The sequence below is a fragment of the Barbus barbus genome (genome assembly GCF_936440315.1).
Source record: "Barbus barbus genome assembly, chromosome: 7".
In the NCBI taxonomy this organism is placed as follows: Eukaryota; Metazoa; Chordata; class Actinopteri; order Cypriniformes; family Cyprinidae; genus Barbus; species Barbus barbus.
Window position 1 is genome coordinate 24,841,907 of NC_136735.1, and position 17,673 is coordinate 24,859,579.

Sequence of the window (17,673 nt, forward strand, 5' to 3'; positions counted from 1 at the left end):
CTTATAGTTGGTGGTCAAGACATATATGGACATGGATCAAGACTCGGAGGAGGAGAAGCAGCAGTACTTGGCTTTGGCTCTTCACTTAGCCTCTGAGTTTTTCCTGCGAAACCCCAACAAGGATGTACGGTTACTTGTGGCCTGCTGTCTAGCTGACATCTTCAGGATTTATGCTCCAGAGGCCCCATACACCTCACATGACAAGCTCAAGGTATGACATGTACTGCTCAAAAGATAAATTTCATATCTCACATATGACTTTATTGATAAACTGACTTTCACGAAAAATGTATGATTGAAAACTGATCTCACACTTGCACCTCATGTCAAGCTGTCTTTTTTCCCCATCCTGCACGCTATCCCATCACCCATTATGAACCAACACAGAATTGAGATCAGCTCTACAGTTTAAAAAAAATTAATTTTCTTTTTATCCTCCATCTAGGAAATTTTTCTATTCATTACGCGGCAGTTGAAGGGATTAGAGGATACCAAGAGCCCTCAGTTCAACAGATATTTTTACTTACTAGAGGTGAGCTTTTCTTTTCTTTGCGTTTTCACAAATAACTGGTTGTTTAGCATGTTTTAAATGTGCTTTCAGGCTTGTGGGATTATAAGCCACATAGCAGCAGTTGTTTTTCATTTAAGATTTAGAATGTAGTTTAATTGTCATATTTTGAACTTTAATTTGCACAGAACCTGGCATGGGTGAAGTCCTACAACATCTGTTTTGAGTTGGAGGACTGTAATGAAATCTTCATCCAGCTCTTCAAAACCCTCTTTTCTGTCATCAAGTGAGTTTAATTTTAAGTGAGTTTAATAGTCTCTTCTGTTACGCAACTGTACTCTTTTTGATCAGGACTTCTCCCTCTTCCAGTAACAGCCATAATCAGAAGGTGCAGATGCACATGTTGGACCTGATGAGTTCCATCATCATGGAGGGAGATGGAGTGACGCAGGAGTTGCTGGACACAATCCTCATCAACCTCATCTCTGCTCACAAAGTAGGCAAACATCTTATTACTTCCCAGTCTCATTTCCCAGTCCAGTCAGATGGCTAATCAGTGTGTGGTTGTACCTCTTTCTGTGCTTTAGAACTTGAATAAGCAGGCATATGACCTGGCCAAGACTCTTCTGAAGAGAACGGTTCAGACCATTGAAACCTGCATTGCCTCAGTGAGTCACAAAAATGTCCATTTGTCCTTTGAGTATTTAGTACTTGTCTCAAACTCAATTCCTGGAGGGCCACAGCTCTGCACAGTTTAGCTCCAACCCTAATCAAACACAGCCGATCCAGCTAATCAAGCTCTTCAGGAGCACTAGAAACCTCCAAGCAGGTGTGAGTTGGAGCTGGTTGGAGCTAAATTGTGCAGTTGTGGCCCTCCAGGAATTGAGTTTGAGACCACTGATTTAGTACATTTCAATGATGTAATGAGTTCAGTTCCTTTTAAGACAATTTTATGACAGATCTTGTGTTGACTTTCTTCTTTCTCTGTAGTTCTTTAATCAGGTGCTGGTGATGGGAAAGTCCTCCGTGAGTGATCTGTCTGAGCATGTATTTGACCTCATTCAGGAGCTCTTTGCAATCGACCCTCTGCTCCTTGTCTCTGTGATGCCACAACTTGAGTTCAAATTGAAGGTGACTTAATGCACACACACTTACTTCCGCACCAGGTTGCATACAAACCCTTTTATTTTAAGACTAATCTGTTTTTTGTTGTCTGTTTAGAGTAATGATGGAGAGGAGAGGTTGGCTGTGGTGAAACTATTGGCTAAACTCTTTGGAGCAAAAGACTCTGAACTGGCCACTCAGAATCGCCCACTCTGGCAGTGCTTTCTGGGAAGGTGAGAGATTCCTACCACTGAAAAACTGTACTGAAAGACAGATTTTGAGTATTTATCATTTGAGGGTTTATTGAATTGATTTTATTTTTTATTTTCCTCCCAAAGATTCAATGACATCCATGTTCCTGTGAGACTGGAGTGTGTGAAGTTTGCTAGCCACTGCCTGATGAACCACCCAGACCTTGCCAAGGATCTTACTGGTGTGGATTAATGTGTGATGTCTACTGATTTTGTCCATTTTAAGCATTGCTTGACTCGTAAACATCTTGTGTAACTGTCTGTCTGTCACATCAGATTTTCTGAAGGTGAGATCACATGACCCAGAGGAGGCAATCAGGCATGATGTCATTGTGACCATCATCAACGCAGGGAAGAAAGATCTGAACCTTGTGAATGATCAACTGTTGGGGTTTGTGAGAGAGAGGATGTTGGACAAGAGGGTGAGAAAGATGCAAAGGTTACCTTAAAGTCATCTGAGCTCAATGCCATGATTTTTTTTTCAGTGATATGAAACATGAAACAAGTACTGTATTGCCTTTAAAGAAAGAATTAATTATTCCAGAATGATTTGGGTGATTTATTAGTGGTGGATCTGCATGGAGCATATATAATTTACTGAGTAAAAAGTAACTTTTCAGTTTATTTTTGTGTGCGCACCATTCTTCATGGCTGAACAATTTGAATCAACTCACACCTCTTTCATTAACATTAAAGGGAAAAAATCTTAGTTTACATTCCCACTATTTTTGACACATTCAATACCGCCATAACAAAATATATTTTTTGTTATTATTAAATAAAAAATATTAAGCAAAAGTGACTATTGAACTGTAAAATAAAAGTAATATTTAATAAAAATGCATTTATAGTACAACTGTAAAAGTACAGTGTACTATTTGCATCTTAATTTCTTTTCAAATGTTAAACCATCAAACTTTTAATTTGCTGTTTTGCCAGCAAATATGTGCTGCAGGTTTCAGAATGAGACATGGAACTATTCATTTACACTCAGCTCATAATACAGTATTTAAGCCTCTCAGAACGGCTTGATGCAGAAACTCTCATGTAGCTCTTTCATTCGGCACAATTCAAAATTTTTCTATATTTGCAATGTAGCCTAGCATTTGGTAGCAAAACTGTTATTTGTTTTGTAAGCTTTGTACTTCACTCGTGTCCCAATATCCACTTATATTCATACATAACAGCATACTTCACAAGTACATGTTTAGAGTAACACCATGGCGGTAAGGTGGTCACACTGACCTGCTGAGCAATGTAACATTGTCTTTGTCGTATGTGTGTATTTTATGTGAGCTTTGCCCATGTGTTGCATGTTTGACATTAAATGCATTATACAGTCCATTTGGAATTTGTCACGTTAAAAAAACATGACCTACAGTCAGGTCCATAAATATTGGGACATCGACACAATTCTAACATTTTTGGCTCTATACACCACCACAATGGATTTCAAATGAAACGAACAAGATATGCTTTAACTGCAGACTGTCAGCTTTAATTTGAGGGTATTTACATCCAAATCAGGTGAACGGTGTAGGAATTACAACAGTTTGCATATGTGCCTCCCACTTGTTAAGGGACCAAAAGTAATGGGACAGAATAATAATCATAAATCAAACTTTCACTTTTTAATACTTGGTTGCAAATCCTTTGCAGTCAATTACAGCCTGAAGTCTGGAACGCATAGACATCACCAGACGCTGGGTTTCATCCCTTGTGATGCTCTGCCAGGCCTCTACTGCAACCGTCTTCAGTTCCTGCTTGTTCTTGGGGCATTTTCCCTTCAGTTTTGTCTTCAGCAAGTGAAATGCATGCTCAATCGGATTCAGGTCAGGTGATTGACTTGGCCATTGCATAACAGTCCACTTCTTTCCCTTCAAAAACTGTTGTTCCAGAACTGTGAAGGCTTTTTTAGATGTCGTTTGGCAAACTCTAATCTGGCCTTCCTGTTTTTGAGGCTCACCAATGGTTTACATCTTGTGGTGAACCCTCTGTATTCACTCTGGTGAAGTCTTCTCTTGATTGTTGACTTTGACACATACACCTACCTCCTGGAGAGTGTTCTTGATCTGACCAACTGTTGTGAAGGGTGTTTTCTTCACCAGGGAAAGAATTCTTCGGTCATCCACCACAGTTGTTTTCCGTGGTCTTCCGGGTCTCTTGGTGTTGCTGAGCTCACCGGTGCGTTCCTTCTTTTTAAGAATGTTCCAAACAGTTGTTTTGGCCACGCCTAATGTTTTTGCAATCTCTCTGATGGGTTTGTTTTGTTTTTTCAGCCTAATGATGGCTTGCTTCACTGATAGTGACAGCTCTTTGGATCTCATCTTGACAGTTGACCGCAACAGATTCCAAATGCAAATAGCACACTTGAAATGAACTCTGGACCTTTTATCTGCTCATTGTAATTGGGATAATGAAGGAATAACACGCACCTGGCCATGGAACAGCTGAGAAGCCAATTGTCCCATTACTTTTGGTCCCTTAACATCTGCAAACTGTTGTAATTCCTACACCGTTCACCTGATTTGGATGTAAATACCCTCAAATTAAAGCTGACAGTCTGCAGTTAAAGCACATCTTGTTCGTTTCATTTGAAATCCATTGTGGTGGTGTATAGAGCCAAAAATGTTAGAATTGTGTCGATGTCCCAATATTTATGGACCTGGCTGTATATTCTGGAAATTTCGATAAATTCCATTGTGATTTGATAGACTTGTATTGCAATATCGATTTTATTTTGATATATCTTGGAGCCGTGATTTAAATCTACTTGGACTGTAAATGAAAAGGGAGCTGAGAAAAACACAGAACACTTCTGATGTATTAGATTAAATTTAATTGTTTTGTTTCAGTGGCGTGTCCGTAAAGAAGCAATGATGGGGTTGGCTCAGCTTTATAAGAAGTACTGTCTGCACCATGAGGCCGGGAAGGAGTCCGCATTGAAAATCAGCTGGATCAAAGACAAGCTCTTACACATCTACTACCAGAACAGCATAGATGACAAGTAGGAGCCACACACCTGCATGTACACACAAATGATTTCATGTGCTTCATTGACTAATTTATTGACATTAAACAATGAAGCATGCCTAATATCGAAGCGTCAGGTTCTTAAAGTGTGCTTGTGTAATAGGTTGCTGGTGGAGAAGATCTTTGCACAGTACATGGTTCCTCACAGTCTGGAGACTGAGGAGAAGATGAAGTGCCTGTACTACCTTTATGCCTGCCTGGACACTAACGCAGTCAAGTGAGTCTTAATCGACTGTTTTAAAAGCTTCTCAGATGACCAAGAGAGAGTCATCTGAACGTTTTGGACAGTATCACTGTACATCTATTAACAGCACTCATCTCACTGATGTGTTTAATTATATCAAGCAGAGAACATCTCATTGTTTTTCAGAGCACTGAATGAAATGTGGAAGTGTCAGAATATGCTGAGAGGGCTTGTTCGAGAACTGCTGGACTTACACAAATTACCTACAGTAAGTTACACACACTACACAATACTCTGTATGGTATGATAATACTCCCTTACATATTTGGCTCTATTATTGGAAAATGCACACACAAACACACCATAAAAAGGCTGTGATAGCTCACATTCACCTTGATGCTCTCTTTATTTGTTAAAGTCATAGTTAACCCAAAAATTATAAATATTTACTCCGTTATCTTGTTTCGAATCTGTATGCTGTCATTATTTTTCAGAGGAACACGAAAAGTCTGTGTAATGACAGCTCATGGTGACCAGGTCTACAATATACACACATAAATTGTGAATTGTGCACAGTATTCCACATCTCATGAAGTCATACTGTAGAACTTTACAAGGACCAGGCTTATAGATGTATATGTATATTCTCAATATTAATTTTCTGCAGTATTGCTGCACTCGTACCATCTGCACTCTCACTTTTTCCTCTACATCAAGTTGACAGTACAATATAATTTCAATTAAAATGCAGCTAACTCAATCTTTGCATGTGCTGTGAGTTAAACAGGCTATTGGTGATACGGTGTGCGCCAGTTACATGTCATCACATGTGCATAATTTTCAACATTTATGGATTAATAGTTACAGCATTTAATGTAGATTTGTAATGAAAAGCATTTACAAACAAGTAAAGAAATCAAGTTGTATTTTAATTAGACTAATGTAGTAGTATGAAATCATTTTTGTTGTTTTGCAGTTATTATTATTACAGTTAATATTATTGTTATTATCTTAGATACTTACATAGAATCTTAGAAACTGTTAGAATTTAATGCTCTTAATGTTGTGCCAGTTTTTCTCAGTGGTGTCAAATGGTATTGAATACCAATATTTTTCAAGGTATTGTATTGTATATTGAAATTCGAGTATCGTGACAAGACAGAAATTTGTTCTTACTGATAATCTTCATCTCTTCTGAAGCTTGCATTAATTTCTAGAAGGCCTGGTTTCATAGACCTTAGCCTAAACCAGGATTAGGCCATAGTTCAATTAAGACATTAAAGTAATTTTTATAAACATGCCTTAGAAAAAAACATTACTGGTGTGCATCTTAAGACAAAACAAAGGCACTGATATATTTTAAGATCAGTCAGTGCAAGTTTCTTTCATTTGAAAAAGCTCAGATTTACATTTTAATCTAGGACTAGTCTTAAACCTTGTCTGTGAAACCGGGGGGGAAGTGTGAGCCATTTCCTTCGCATATTGTGTATATTTTTATTAAAAATGTTCTAAGGGACATTGAGAATGTGTTGTCCTAATCAAATGTTTTATTGTCTTGACTGTTTGACATTTATTTTACATGCCAAAGCATTAGTATAAATGACAGATACAGTGACAAACTAAAATATAACCATGTTGTTTTTTTCTTCCTGCAGTCTGAAGCAAACACCACAGCCATGTTTGGAAAACTTATGACCATCGCTAGTAAGCACACACAATATATATATATATATATATATATATATATATATATATATATATATATATATATATATATATATATATATATATATATACCTGTAAATGCATAGTTAGTGGATCCAACAGGTTTCACAATGTGTAATTCGTCTCTCTCATTCTCAGAGAATCTCCCAGATCCAGGTAAAGCTCAGGACTTTATGAAGAAGTTTAATCAGGTTCTGGGTGAAGATGAGAAACTTCGTCTTCAGCTTGAGCAACTGATCAGCCCCACCTGCTCATGTAAACAGGCTGAACAGTGTGTGGTAAGTTTAAAAACATCTCCACCAATCACATTCAACACTGCACTTTCCAAGCTCACATGATAGGTTTTTTATATATAATGCATATTAACTAAGACCTGTTCCAATCAACAGTATGTAGTAGTATTACACATTAAACAGATATAAGTCATTTAAGAGTGGGGTTTTTTTTTTCCCCAGAGGGAAATCACACGAAAGCTGACATTCCCCAAGCAACCCACAAACCCATTCCTGGAGATGGTGAAATTTCTGCTGGAGAGAATCGCACCGGTGCACATCGACTCTGAGGCCATCAGGTAGGCGATGAGGTCAAATGGCAGATGATCTTTTTTTTTTTTTTTTTTTTTTAAGTAATGAACATGCATCCAGCAAAGATTGCCATTGTATTTTTAGTTAAAATACCTTATTGAAACACTTTTTTTTATTATTATTATAATATTATTGTTTTGAGTCCATTATTTTCCACAAATGCTGTCTATCAAGGGTCGTTATTATAACAGCTGTTTTAAACATACTGTACATGGACTACAATGCCCAAATAAATTCCAATTTTCACACCTGCAAAATAACTGTGCAGACAATCAACCATAAAAATCAAGTCAGAAAAGCAAATCGGAAATGTTGTGCAGGATGAAGCACAGTCAGAGAGAATGCATGCACTTTGTTTGAACAGCAATATCGGATATGGACTCATATCAGATTCAGTGCACCTGCAGATGTAAAGCGAGAACATGAATGAGAAGGAAAGAGAAACTGACAGAGTGGGAGAGAGATAAGCGCAATATGGGCCATGTGCTTTTTTCCTCTCAACGGTTGTGTAACAGTCTGAATAGCTTGTTATGGGTGAGACATCTAGTGAGAGTGAAGTGTAACTGCAGGTATTGTGTAAACGTTTTGGATCACCAATAATGTGTGTGTGTATGTGTATGTAGCGCCCTGGTTAAGCTGTTAAATAAGTCAATTGAGGGCACTGCTGATGATGAAGATGAGGGAGTAACCCCTGATACTGCCATTCGTGCTGGACTTGAGCTACTCAAGGTACTGTTTGTAACTGCAAATGCACTAGTTTAAAGTTGAAATATAATGGAAAACAGGATTTCTAGCTCTTTTGAAATAAGAGTTTGAAGTGCAATGTAGATCACGTAATATAAAAATATTAAAATAAATTGCTGAAAACAAAATATGGGCTATTGCTCTCCTCAGTACTAAGTATCTTTGACTCATTTACAGTTATGTTCTTCATGTTAATGCAAGTTTGCTGTTCTGACTGTCCCTACCTTAGGTTTTGTCATTTACTCACCCTACTGCGTTCCACTCAGCTGAGACATACGAGTCTTTGCTGCAGTGTCTGAAGATGGAGGACGATAAAGTGGCAGAAGCAGCGATACAGATCTTCAGAAACACAGGACAAAAGATTGAGACAGAACTGCCACAGATTCGCTCGTATGAACAACTCCCACGTGCATACACACAACTGTTTAGAACCAGTACTAAGTCTCATCAGCTTTATTAAAATCAAATACAAAAGTTTGATGGAGTAAAATGTTGTTCTGTTATCTTTGTGCAGGACTCTAATTCCCATACTACATCAGAAGGCAAAACGAGGCACCCCCCACCAGGCCAAACAGGCGGTCCACTGTATCCATGCCATCTTTCACAACAAAGAGGTCCAGTTAGCTCAAATATTTGAGGTAAATCTAAGCACATAAAAACATTTTTCTTAAAATGCTCACTTTTTGACTGTCAAATTATGTGAAAATTACAATAATGACAAGGAATTTTTTGCTGCGTGAGAATGTTTCATACAAGCTTTTCTCTGTCTTGTTACAGCCGTTGTCTCGCAGTCTGAATGCAGACGTACCTGAACAGCTCATCACTCCACTTGTCTCTCTTGGACACATTTCTATGCTGGCCCCGGATCAGTTTGCGTCACCCATGAAGTCAATCGTAGCCAATTTTATCGTGAAGGACCTTCTGATGAATGACAGAGTGAGCATATTGATGTGGTGTTCTGCTTTGAGCATGTATGAATGGTTTTATTGTATGTTAAATTAGCCCTCTCTACCTCTCAGTCTGTGGGAAACAAAAATGGGCGGCTCTGGACAGCTGACGATGAGGTTTCTCCTGAAGTGCTGGCTAAGGTAAAATTTCTTTAAGTAATCAGGTTGAAAACAACATCTCTTGGTGATTTGTGTGTGTATTAATGTGCATGAGTGTTGCCAGGTGCAAGCCATTAAGCTGTTGGTCCGCTGGTTGCTGGGAATGAAGAATAATCTGTCCAAATCAGCTAACTCTACTCTCAGACTCCTCTCAGCCATGCTGGTCAGTGAGGGAGACCTTACTGAGCAGAAAAAGATCAGGTACTAACTGGGGGTCAAGATCCCCAGAGTGATTTTGTATACAATTAGGCAATTATACTGCCCTAATATGGCTAATAGGCCCCTAACACGCGTGTTTGTCGACACAGCAAGTCTGACATGTCTCGTCTGAGGCTTGCAGCGGGGAGCGCCATCATGAAACTGGCACAAGAGCCCTGTTACCATGACATCATCACTCCAGAACAATTCCAGCTCTGTGGACTCGTCATTAATGTGAGTTCAGCACAAGACTACTTGGAAACGTATGGAACATGTGGAACTAAAACCTGTAAACTGAAATCAATCTTTTTAAATGATAAATGAATTTAGGAACAACAAGATTACGAGTGTAGTATGAAAAAGGAAAATTAATTCTTAGATATGCTAAGTATTACATTTCAGTGTTTATAAAGCAACACTATGTAGCTTTTGGTGCTCTAGCGGTTAATAAACAGAACTGTACGCATCCCGCAGAAGAACATTCTAACTGGAACTACTTCTCTAAGTGTATGTCTATGGCGATTCACGCAGGTATGTGTTCCTCCGCAGTGGTGACGACCCGACCAGGCTACAATAGTCCAAATATAAGCACTGGTGGTGGTTGAGGAGAGACCCCCACATGATTGTAAAGCGCTTTGGGTGTACGGCAATACACAATAAATGCACTATATAAATGCATCATTCATTCATTCATTCATTATAAGTGTACCGTAGTGATTCGGGATAAGACAAAAACGCGGTTTGGAAGATGAATTCATGATGTACTCACTCATTATATGCGTTTAGCAAATTCTGAACACAGAAAAAGTTACATATTGCTGCTTTAATGATCTTTCCTGTCATCTAATGCTTGCTTAATCTAAAAGTAGAAATTAAGGTAAAATAAATGTTAAGATGGAAATAAGCATAATTAATTATCCAATATTGACTGAAGCTGAAAAATATAAGATGTTAACTGAATAATACTAATATATTGTGCATCTCTAAGGGTTTTCCTTGTAAATGATAGTGCTAGTAATACCAATGTCTTGAGTTGACATGGTCAATGCAATGTAAATATAAAATGCAACCCTTAAATAGTCACACTTGCAGTTGGCAAATATATAAACCCAAATGTAGTTTGTTCTACCAAGTCATTCATTTATATATTAAAAAACCTTAGAATTACAGGAGAAAAAAAATTGCTTATTAACACTGTTTTGTAACAAGAAACCTCAAATAACAGTGGACATATAAGAACATGCTACAAAAGCATATATTAGCCACAACTTCACATATTTTCATGTTTTTCCCCCTCTTTATAGGATGAGTGTTATCAGGTGCGCCAGATCTTTGCTCAGAAGTTGCATGTTGCTCTGGTGAAGCTGTTGTTGCCACTGGAGTACATGGCTGTGTTTGCATTGTGCGCTAAAGACCCAGTGAAAGAGCGCCGCGCTCATGCCCGACAGTGCCTGCTCAAGAACATCAGTGTCCGCAGAGAGTACATCAAACAGAACCCCATGGCCCATGGTAGATACAGTTTCTGTTTTTTTGATATCACACATGCCATACTGAGGAATTGCTTGAATGACCAAGACCTAAATATCCTGTGTTTGATTCTCAGAAAAGCTGCTGTCTCTCCTGCCAGAATATGTGGTGCCATACATGATCCATCTTCTAGCTCATGATCCAGACCTTACCAAACCACAGGATTTGGAGCAGCTCAGAGACGTCAAAGAGTATGAGTTTTAAACGTTCACGCACTTTTGCACTGCACTTCTCTTTTTATTTCTGCTCATAGTGAGTGACACAGACACTAATGTTCTCATAGGATGTATGTTTTAGATTGAATTCAGACTAATTCACCAGAGATTTATTTTTTTATTTTTTTCAGGTGCTTGTGGTTCATGCTGGAGGTGTTGATGACAAAGAATGAGAATAATAGTCACTCGTTCCTGAGGAAGATGGTAGAGAACATCAAACAAACAAAGGATGCTCAGGTCCCAGATGACCCAAAGGCAAATGAGGTTTGTCACCATTACCCTGTCCTGCATAATGTTTGTATTGAATCCCAGTGGTTTTTACACTATTTATTGTGTATTTACAGAAACTTTACATTGTGTGTGATGTGGCATTATTTGTGATCGCGAACAAGAGCACTTCATGTCATCTGGACTCCCCAAAAGATCCTGTGCTGCCTAGCAAGTTCTTTACCCCACCTGATAAGGTAACCACTCTAACTGCAGTGACACTTAACATGTGACTTTACTATGAAACTCATTCTGTCTGTCCCTCTCTATAGGATTTTATCAATGATAAGGAATATTTGTCACCAGAAGCCAAAATAGTTCTGCAAACAGGAAAAATCCAGGTAGGTTTTGTCACATTTGCAACTGTATGAGAGTAATACCCTGATGAATTTCTAGAAGTGATGAGTACAGTAAGTTGTAGGTTATGTAAGAAAGATTTGATCCATTTAGGTGCTCTATATTTTATGCAATTAAAAGGTTGTGCAATTTGTAATAGAAAGCCAGTTTCAAATAAATATAAAACATGTATTTAAAAAATATATATAAAAATAAAACTAGACAGTATTGTTCAAAAGTTTTGGGTCAGTAAGAACGGTATTTATTTGAAATCCATTATAACAATATAAAAGCCCTTACTGTCACTTTTGATTCATTTAATGCAAATAGAACTATTCAAAAATAGAATGTATCATGGCTTTTCAACATTGATAATTAAAATGTTTCTTGAGGATCAAATTGGCATATTAAAATGATTTCTAAAGGATCATGTGACACTGAGAATCCAGCTTTGCCAGGAATAAATTACATTCTGTTATTTTAAATTGCAATATTTCACAGTATTACTGTTCTTGATAATATTTTTGATTAAATACATCCACGGTAAGCATAAGAGTGAGATCTTACCTACCCCAAACTTATGAATAATTAAACAAAAATAAGTAATTACATTTTTGTTTTTCATTACATTAAAAGATTAGAACATTATAATTTCCAACTAAGTATATTTTAGGTTTAGCAGACAAAAAAATTTTTGAACACAGGGGTCAATGACATTATAAACTTTTGTTTTCGTTGAAAAGATGCAATTAACCAGTAACTAACACATCAATGCCTTGACTGCTTACATTACACATACTTGTTCATATATTTCCACCAAAGCAACCACCAAAGCAGACAGGCGTGCTGGGGGCAGTGAACAAACCTTTAACGGTAACAGCTCGCCGACCGTACATTAAAACCCCCACCTCTGACACTGTAAGCAACGCAAGCACCAACTCTCAACCCAGCTCACCTGCAACAAATAAGAGCAGGTGTGTGCTTATCAGAATTTATTTACTTTTCATTCACTGTAATGTGGCATTTATCCAGTGTTGATTAAACTATACTGCAAGAGGTTCTTTATCAAGAATTTACTATTTGATTTTTCTCTATCATAAAGGGATGTGAGTTCTGAGGCCTCAGAAACGGGGGCGAGGGAGAATGAGGAGAACCCTGTAATCACAAAAGCAGGAGTTGTAAAGAAGGTAAGATAGATCTCATGTAAATTCATCATGGGTAAGTCGCGATGGCAATGCCTGTGAAATTTACCAGGATAGTGTAGAAGATGGATTCACACAAGGTCACATCATGCACCTGTAGCGCTTCTGTACATAATACAACTATATACATAAAAAAGGAATATCTAGGTCTATATGCTAAATAGATTTTACTTAAGTCATTAACAGATCAACTAAAGGAAAGAGAAAATTGTTGAGTTTCGGTTCATTGTGATGCACTCCATAGTTCATGGAAAGAAAACCGAGACTGCAGAAAGCGGCATCCTGCTTGTTTTCGTCATTTTGCAAAAGCTTTGCAGTTTCAAATGATGTCTTGCTTCTATCTGTATGACCATAAATTATGGAGTAAGTTTCCTCTCTTAGAAGGGAAAACAATGCCAGTGATCATGCCAGCACCTCACACGCCCACATTTTTTTGCTAACTTTACATCGCAGCCTGTTCATCATCTAAATAAAATTTAGTTAAAGAAACAAAAAGATACACTGCTCAGTTTAAATAGTTTGTAGTTTGTGTTTTTAATATGTATTAACTCAATATATTACAGGTTTTTAAACAATAGTACCTTTTAAATGTTGTGTTAGCTAATGGCTTCGTCTGGTTGTATTGTGTTAGTTTAGCAAATGAATCTGCTTAAGTCTGTTACAGATATAAATATTCATACGTGTATAACTAGGGTTGCAGACATACAGGCAACTTGCTATTTTTGCTTGACATTCATATAACCGTTAAATTTAGAGGATTTGTTGTGGAGAGAAGGCAACTAAAATTAGCCTGTAGCTGTGTTTAATCAAATAAAACATTATAATATATTATTTATATTAATTAAATAAAAATATATTATAATGAATAAAATATTTTGCTTTATTTACTGGTATTTTAGCCTGTTATTTCTGAATGTTATGATAAAATGCAATGTATTGCCTACGCGACTTATCTTTTTTTATCAATTGACCTATCAATTTTATACATTTTATATATTTTTTTAACCATGCAGCAAACATTTTTAAATATCTTTAAAAAATACTTTAATTTCTTTAAAGCGTTGACCGTTTTTGCTTTCGTTTAATAAATTTGGCCAAAATCTTGCTATAAAAGATGATGCTGTATTGGATATGACTAGATGCAAGATACCAGACTAGGACTCTCTGTGTGTGTTTTTTTCTCTCTCTCTATCTAGCCTTTGTTTGTTAGTTTTTTTTTTTTGAGTGAAGCAAGGGCTGTACTTAGTAGTAGTAGTAGTCAGGGCCAGATTAACACTTTGTTGTACCCTGGGCAACAATATTCAAGGGCCCCATCATCACGACCTCATATTTTTTTAGTGACAGATGCTATTTACACTAAGTGCAAATAGCAATAGATGCTGTTTACACCAAGTGAAAATAGCAGTATTTTTTAACGATATGCTATTTACACTAAGTGCAAATAGCTATAGATTCTATTTAAACTGTTAAAATAGCAATATTTTCTGCTATTTATACTTCTTATTGCAAATAGTGGCAATTATCTGCACCTCAGTATTGTAGTACATTATAAAACAGTACGCAATAATAACGTAATGAGTGTAAATTATAATTTTAATTCAAATTTATTAAATGGATGCCACCTTATTGGGACAATAAAGCCCTCCCTACACCTACCCGATACTTTATTTTCAACTTTTTGATTATTTCCTTAATTTTTATTGAAAATAAATGCCTTTCTGATGCGATATGAGATTTGAAAAGGGAGAAAAAAATGTTTGGCAAAAGGTGGGATCGAACTCGGGTCGCTCGCGTCAAAAAGCATGCGCCTTACTATCTACACCACTGAAACTGACGTTAAATTCGCTTCTATTTTTAATGTTGACTAACCCAATCACACGTTAGTGGGCGGAGTTAATGTAAATAGACACTCCGAAAACGGCATAGATAAGAAACCACTTTCAAACCATCGTTTATTTAACAACACTTATTCCCAATAGAAATGTATGGAATTGATAGAGCTATCACAGAAGACAAGGCAATCAAGTTATTAGTTATTATCCGGGCTGTAAACGTTATCCTCGTCGTTGATGGAAGCTGACTTAACAGAACTGTCGGCAACATTAACAGGAGTGAAGAAATTACCTATTTTAGGTATATACTTTCAATTTTCTGCGTTTTTGATGTCCTTTTCCTTTTTTTAATTTTCGCTTCGCGCTCCCACTTAGCGTCTCCATTGTGTCTGATTTTTTTTTCTGTTGTAGCACCGCCGCCTGACGTCACGTAACGCGCTCGGCGTAACCTTTGACCCACCTCATGCGGACTGACCAATGAGGAGAGGGTCTTTCACTCGAGGCCCTCTCTTCATTGGTCAGTCCGCATGAGACTGCCTCTCAACCGCTCTCAACTCAAGTTTAAAGCCATAGGCAGCGCAGCATATCTCTGTGCAGCGCAAAAGCCCGGGTGGACAGTTTGTTAAATATAAAGCGGGAGATTACAGATACAGTATTTTGCTTGTGCCCTTGCTGTCCTGGGCCCTTTAGATGTCGTGGGCCCCTGGGCAATTGCCCAGTTGCCCGTATGGTTAATCCGGGCTTGGTTGTAGTAGTAGTAGTAGTAGTAGTATTGGCAAATAAAACATTAACCAGTATTTTATCTACTCAAACCGGTTTCAGTTTGGTAATAATACAGAAGGAATGCATAAACAGAAATGTTCAAATACTGATTGTGCTTGGAGTGAACCGATTTTTTTTAGATTTTAAGCCCTGCTAAAAATTCTACACGTTCACACTTCTATCATCCCTTATGTTTTTTTTTTACTTTCTTTTAGGAGGAGACCGCTCAGCCCAGCGGGAAGAAGCGTGCTGCTCCTGCGAGTGATGGCACAGAGAACAGCATGTCTTCAAACCCCTCAGCAGGGTCACAGCCCCCTGCCAATAAACCACGACGCGGTCGACCCCCTAAAAATGCTGCAGGCGTTGCCACACCAGATAAAGAGGCTGGGGCTACGACAGGAGGGGCCGGACGGGGCCGGAAGAGAGCAGCACCTGCCCAGGATCCTGCCACCACAGCCTCTGCTGATTCAATCAGTGGCAAGACACCAAAACAGCAGAAAGAAGCAGAACCGAAAAGAGCAGCGCCACAGAGACAGATTGACCTGCAAAGGTAACTGAGTGCAACTGAATGACTTTTTTGTATCGTATGCGTAGCATTATATAAGTCAGTTGTAGTTTTATTGGAAATAAATCTGTCACTAGACCATCCAAGTTACCAGTATGCCTGCATATGACATTTCTACGAATGCCTTCACACCAATTCTGAAAATTCTTTTATTTTTTTTCTGTGATTGTGATTTGTTTTCCAGCCAGTATGCTGAAAAAACTTAAAACCTGTAATATTTAATTGTTGGGTGATGTTTTTGGTACCAAGAGTGCGAACAATAACCGCTTTGGTGGCAGAGGTAGAGGAGTGATGTGCTATAAAATGGAAAGTGTGGCCTTGGTTTATTTTCTCCAGCCATGCTAAGGAAAATTATTTTGTGTCCATAATTAGTATATCATTTAATTTGTATACTAATTAAATTAGTTATTAGCATAATTATAATTTTTATTATAATATATAATTTTATCTGGTTTGTTACACACAACCATTAAAAAGTCTGGGCTCGCTAAAAATGTTTTGAAAGAAAACAATACTTTCATTCAGCAAGACTTTTACATTTGATACAAAAAAAGAGAAAAACAATTTTAATGAATGCTGTTCTTTTGAAAAAAATATTTTCACAAAATATTTATTTTTAATATTTTAAATATGTATTTCTTAGAAAGAAATGTTTCTGAATGAATTAAAATAGAAAACAGCTATTTTAAATTTCAATATTTTTATATTTTTACTATATTTTGAGAATAAATAAATGCAGTCTTAGAGTATTCTTTTAAAAACATCAACAGTCCAACCAGCCCCAAAATTTTAAATGATGTACTCCTGTATCATGCTATTTTTTCCCCCCATTTAGCCATTCAAGGAGATGTTTATGGGGGTTTTCAAATTATTTTTAAGTTGATGTATGTGAATTGGAATGGACAGAGAATAACTTTGTTTGTGGCCCTATAAATTATAAACCCACTCCTATTTGTAAAGTTTTTCATTGAGCATATCAACGGCCAGAGTGCATTTCACTTATTCTTGCATGCAAATCTTTTTCAGAGAATGATACATTTGCATTTCATTTGCATCGATGGGAATTGTTTTTTAATGGAACCTTGTATGTTACATACTGGTATCAGACTTGGTGTGAACAGCCTGTAACTGTCATCTCCAGCCGTTATTGAAGTCTTTTATATGAATTTGAGGCAGGTGTTTCTTTTGTCTAAGATCAGTGAGGGTAGCACAGCAAGATCAGCAACCATCTCAGAAGACATATGGAAGTGAAGGGGAGACAGAGAGAGAATTTGAGTCCAGCCCAGAGTATGTACTCTCACTCACACAGCTACAGGAGCAGCAGGAAGAAGCCATCCGCAAGCAGTTCAGGGGTGCAGCAGGCCCCAAACAGAAAGAATCAACCTATGCAGCAGAGCAGGGCGAGCTGTCAGTGAGTGTCTGAGAGGGAGCCTCATTTAGCATTGAGGTCACGCTGTAACCTTGAGGAGCTATGCGGTTTGATTTTGTTATAGCTATTAGTTTAGAGGAATAGTTCACCTAAAACTGAAT

The 17,673-nt window shown here is 37.5% G+C and overlaps 1 protein-coding gene across 7 annotated transcripts in view; it reads left to right on the forward strand.

Moving 5' to 3' along the window:
* Positions 1–17,673, forward strand: part of LOC306872643 (sister chromatid cohesion protein PDS5 homolog A) — a gene marked incomplete at its 3' end in the record, with an annotated part of 50,904 nt that overhangs the window by 31,654 nt on the left and 1,577 nt on the right. For 3 of the 7 annotated variants that reach the window (XM_079421298.1, XM_079421299.1, XM_079421300.1), the window contains exons 3-33: positions 8–211; positions 446–532; positions 697–794; positions 878–1,004; positions 1,096–1,176; positions 1,499–1,639; positions 1,730–1,845; positions 1,951–2,045; positions 2,140–2,285; positions 4,719–4,870; positions 5,000–5,113; positions 5,267–5,348; positions 6,736–6,784; positions 6,944–7,083; positions 7,261–7,376; positions 8,013–8,118; positions 8,363–8,523; positions 8,648–8,771; positions 8,911–9,069; positions 9,153–9,221; positions 9,304–9,440; positions 9,548–9,671; positions 10,742–10,946; positions 11,041–11,155; positions 11,311–11,443; positions 11,524–11,643; positions 11,719–11,787; positions 12,605–12,756; positions 12,885–12,969; positions 15,794–16,128; positions 17,338–17,554. In XM_079421298.1, the coding sequence (XP_079277424.1) occupies positions 8–211; positions 446–532; positions 697–794; positions 878–1,004; positions 1,096–1,176; positions 1,499–1,639; positions 1,730–1,845; positions 1,951–2,045; positions 2,140–2,285; positions 4,719–4,870; positions 5,000–5,113; positions 5,267–5,348; positions 6,736–6,784; positions 6,944–7,083; positions 7,261–7,376; positions 8,013–8,118; positions 8,363–8,523; positions 8,648–8,771; positions 8,911–9,069; positions 9,153–9,221; positions 9,304–9,440; positions 9,548–9,671; positions 10,742–10,946; positions 11,041–11,155; positions 11,311–11,443; positions 11,524–11,643; positions 11,719–11,787; positions 12,605–12,756; positions 12,885–12,969; positions 15,794–16,128; positions 17,338–17,554 (4,059 nt within the window). Of the gene's footprint in view, positions 1–7; positions 212–445; positions 533–696; positions 795–877; positions 1,005–1,095; positions 1,177–1,498; positions 1,640–1,729; positions 1,846–1,950; positions 2,046–2,139; positions 2,286–4,718; positions 4,871–4,999; positions 5,114–5,266; positions 5,349–6,735; positions 6,785–6,943; positions 7,084–7,260; positions 7,377–8,012; positions 8,119–8,362; positions 8,524–8,647; positions 8,772–8,910; positions 9,070–9,152; positions 9,222–9,303; positions 9,441–9,547; positions 9,672–10,741; positions 10,947–11,040; positions 11,156–11,310; positions 11,444–11,523; positions 11,644–11,718; positions 11,788–12,604; positions 12,757–12,884; positions 12,970–15,793; positions 16,133–17,337; positions 17,555–17,673 lie in introns of those variants that run through there. The other 4 variants (XM_079421304.1, XM_079421303.1, XM_079421302.1 and 1 more) reach the window with 2 other exon arrangements.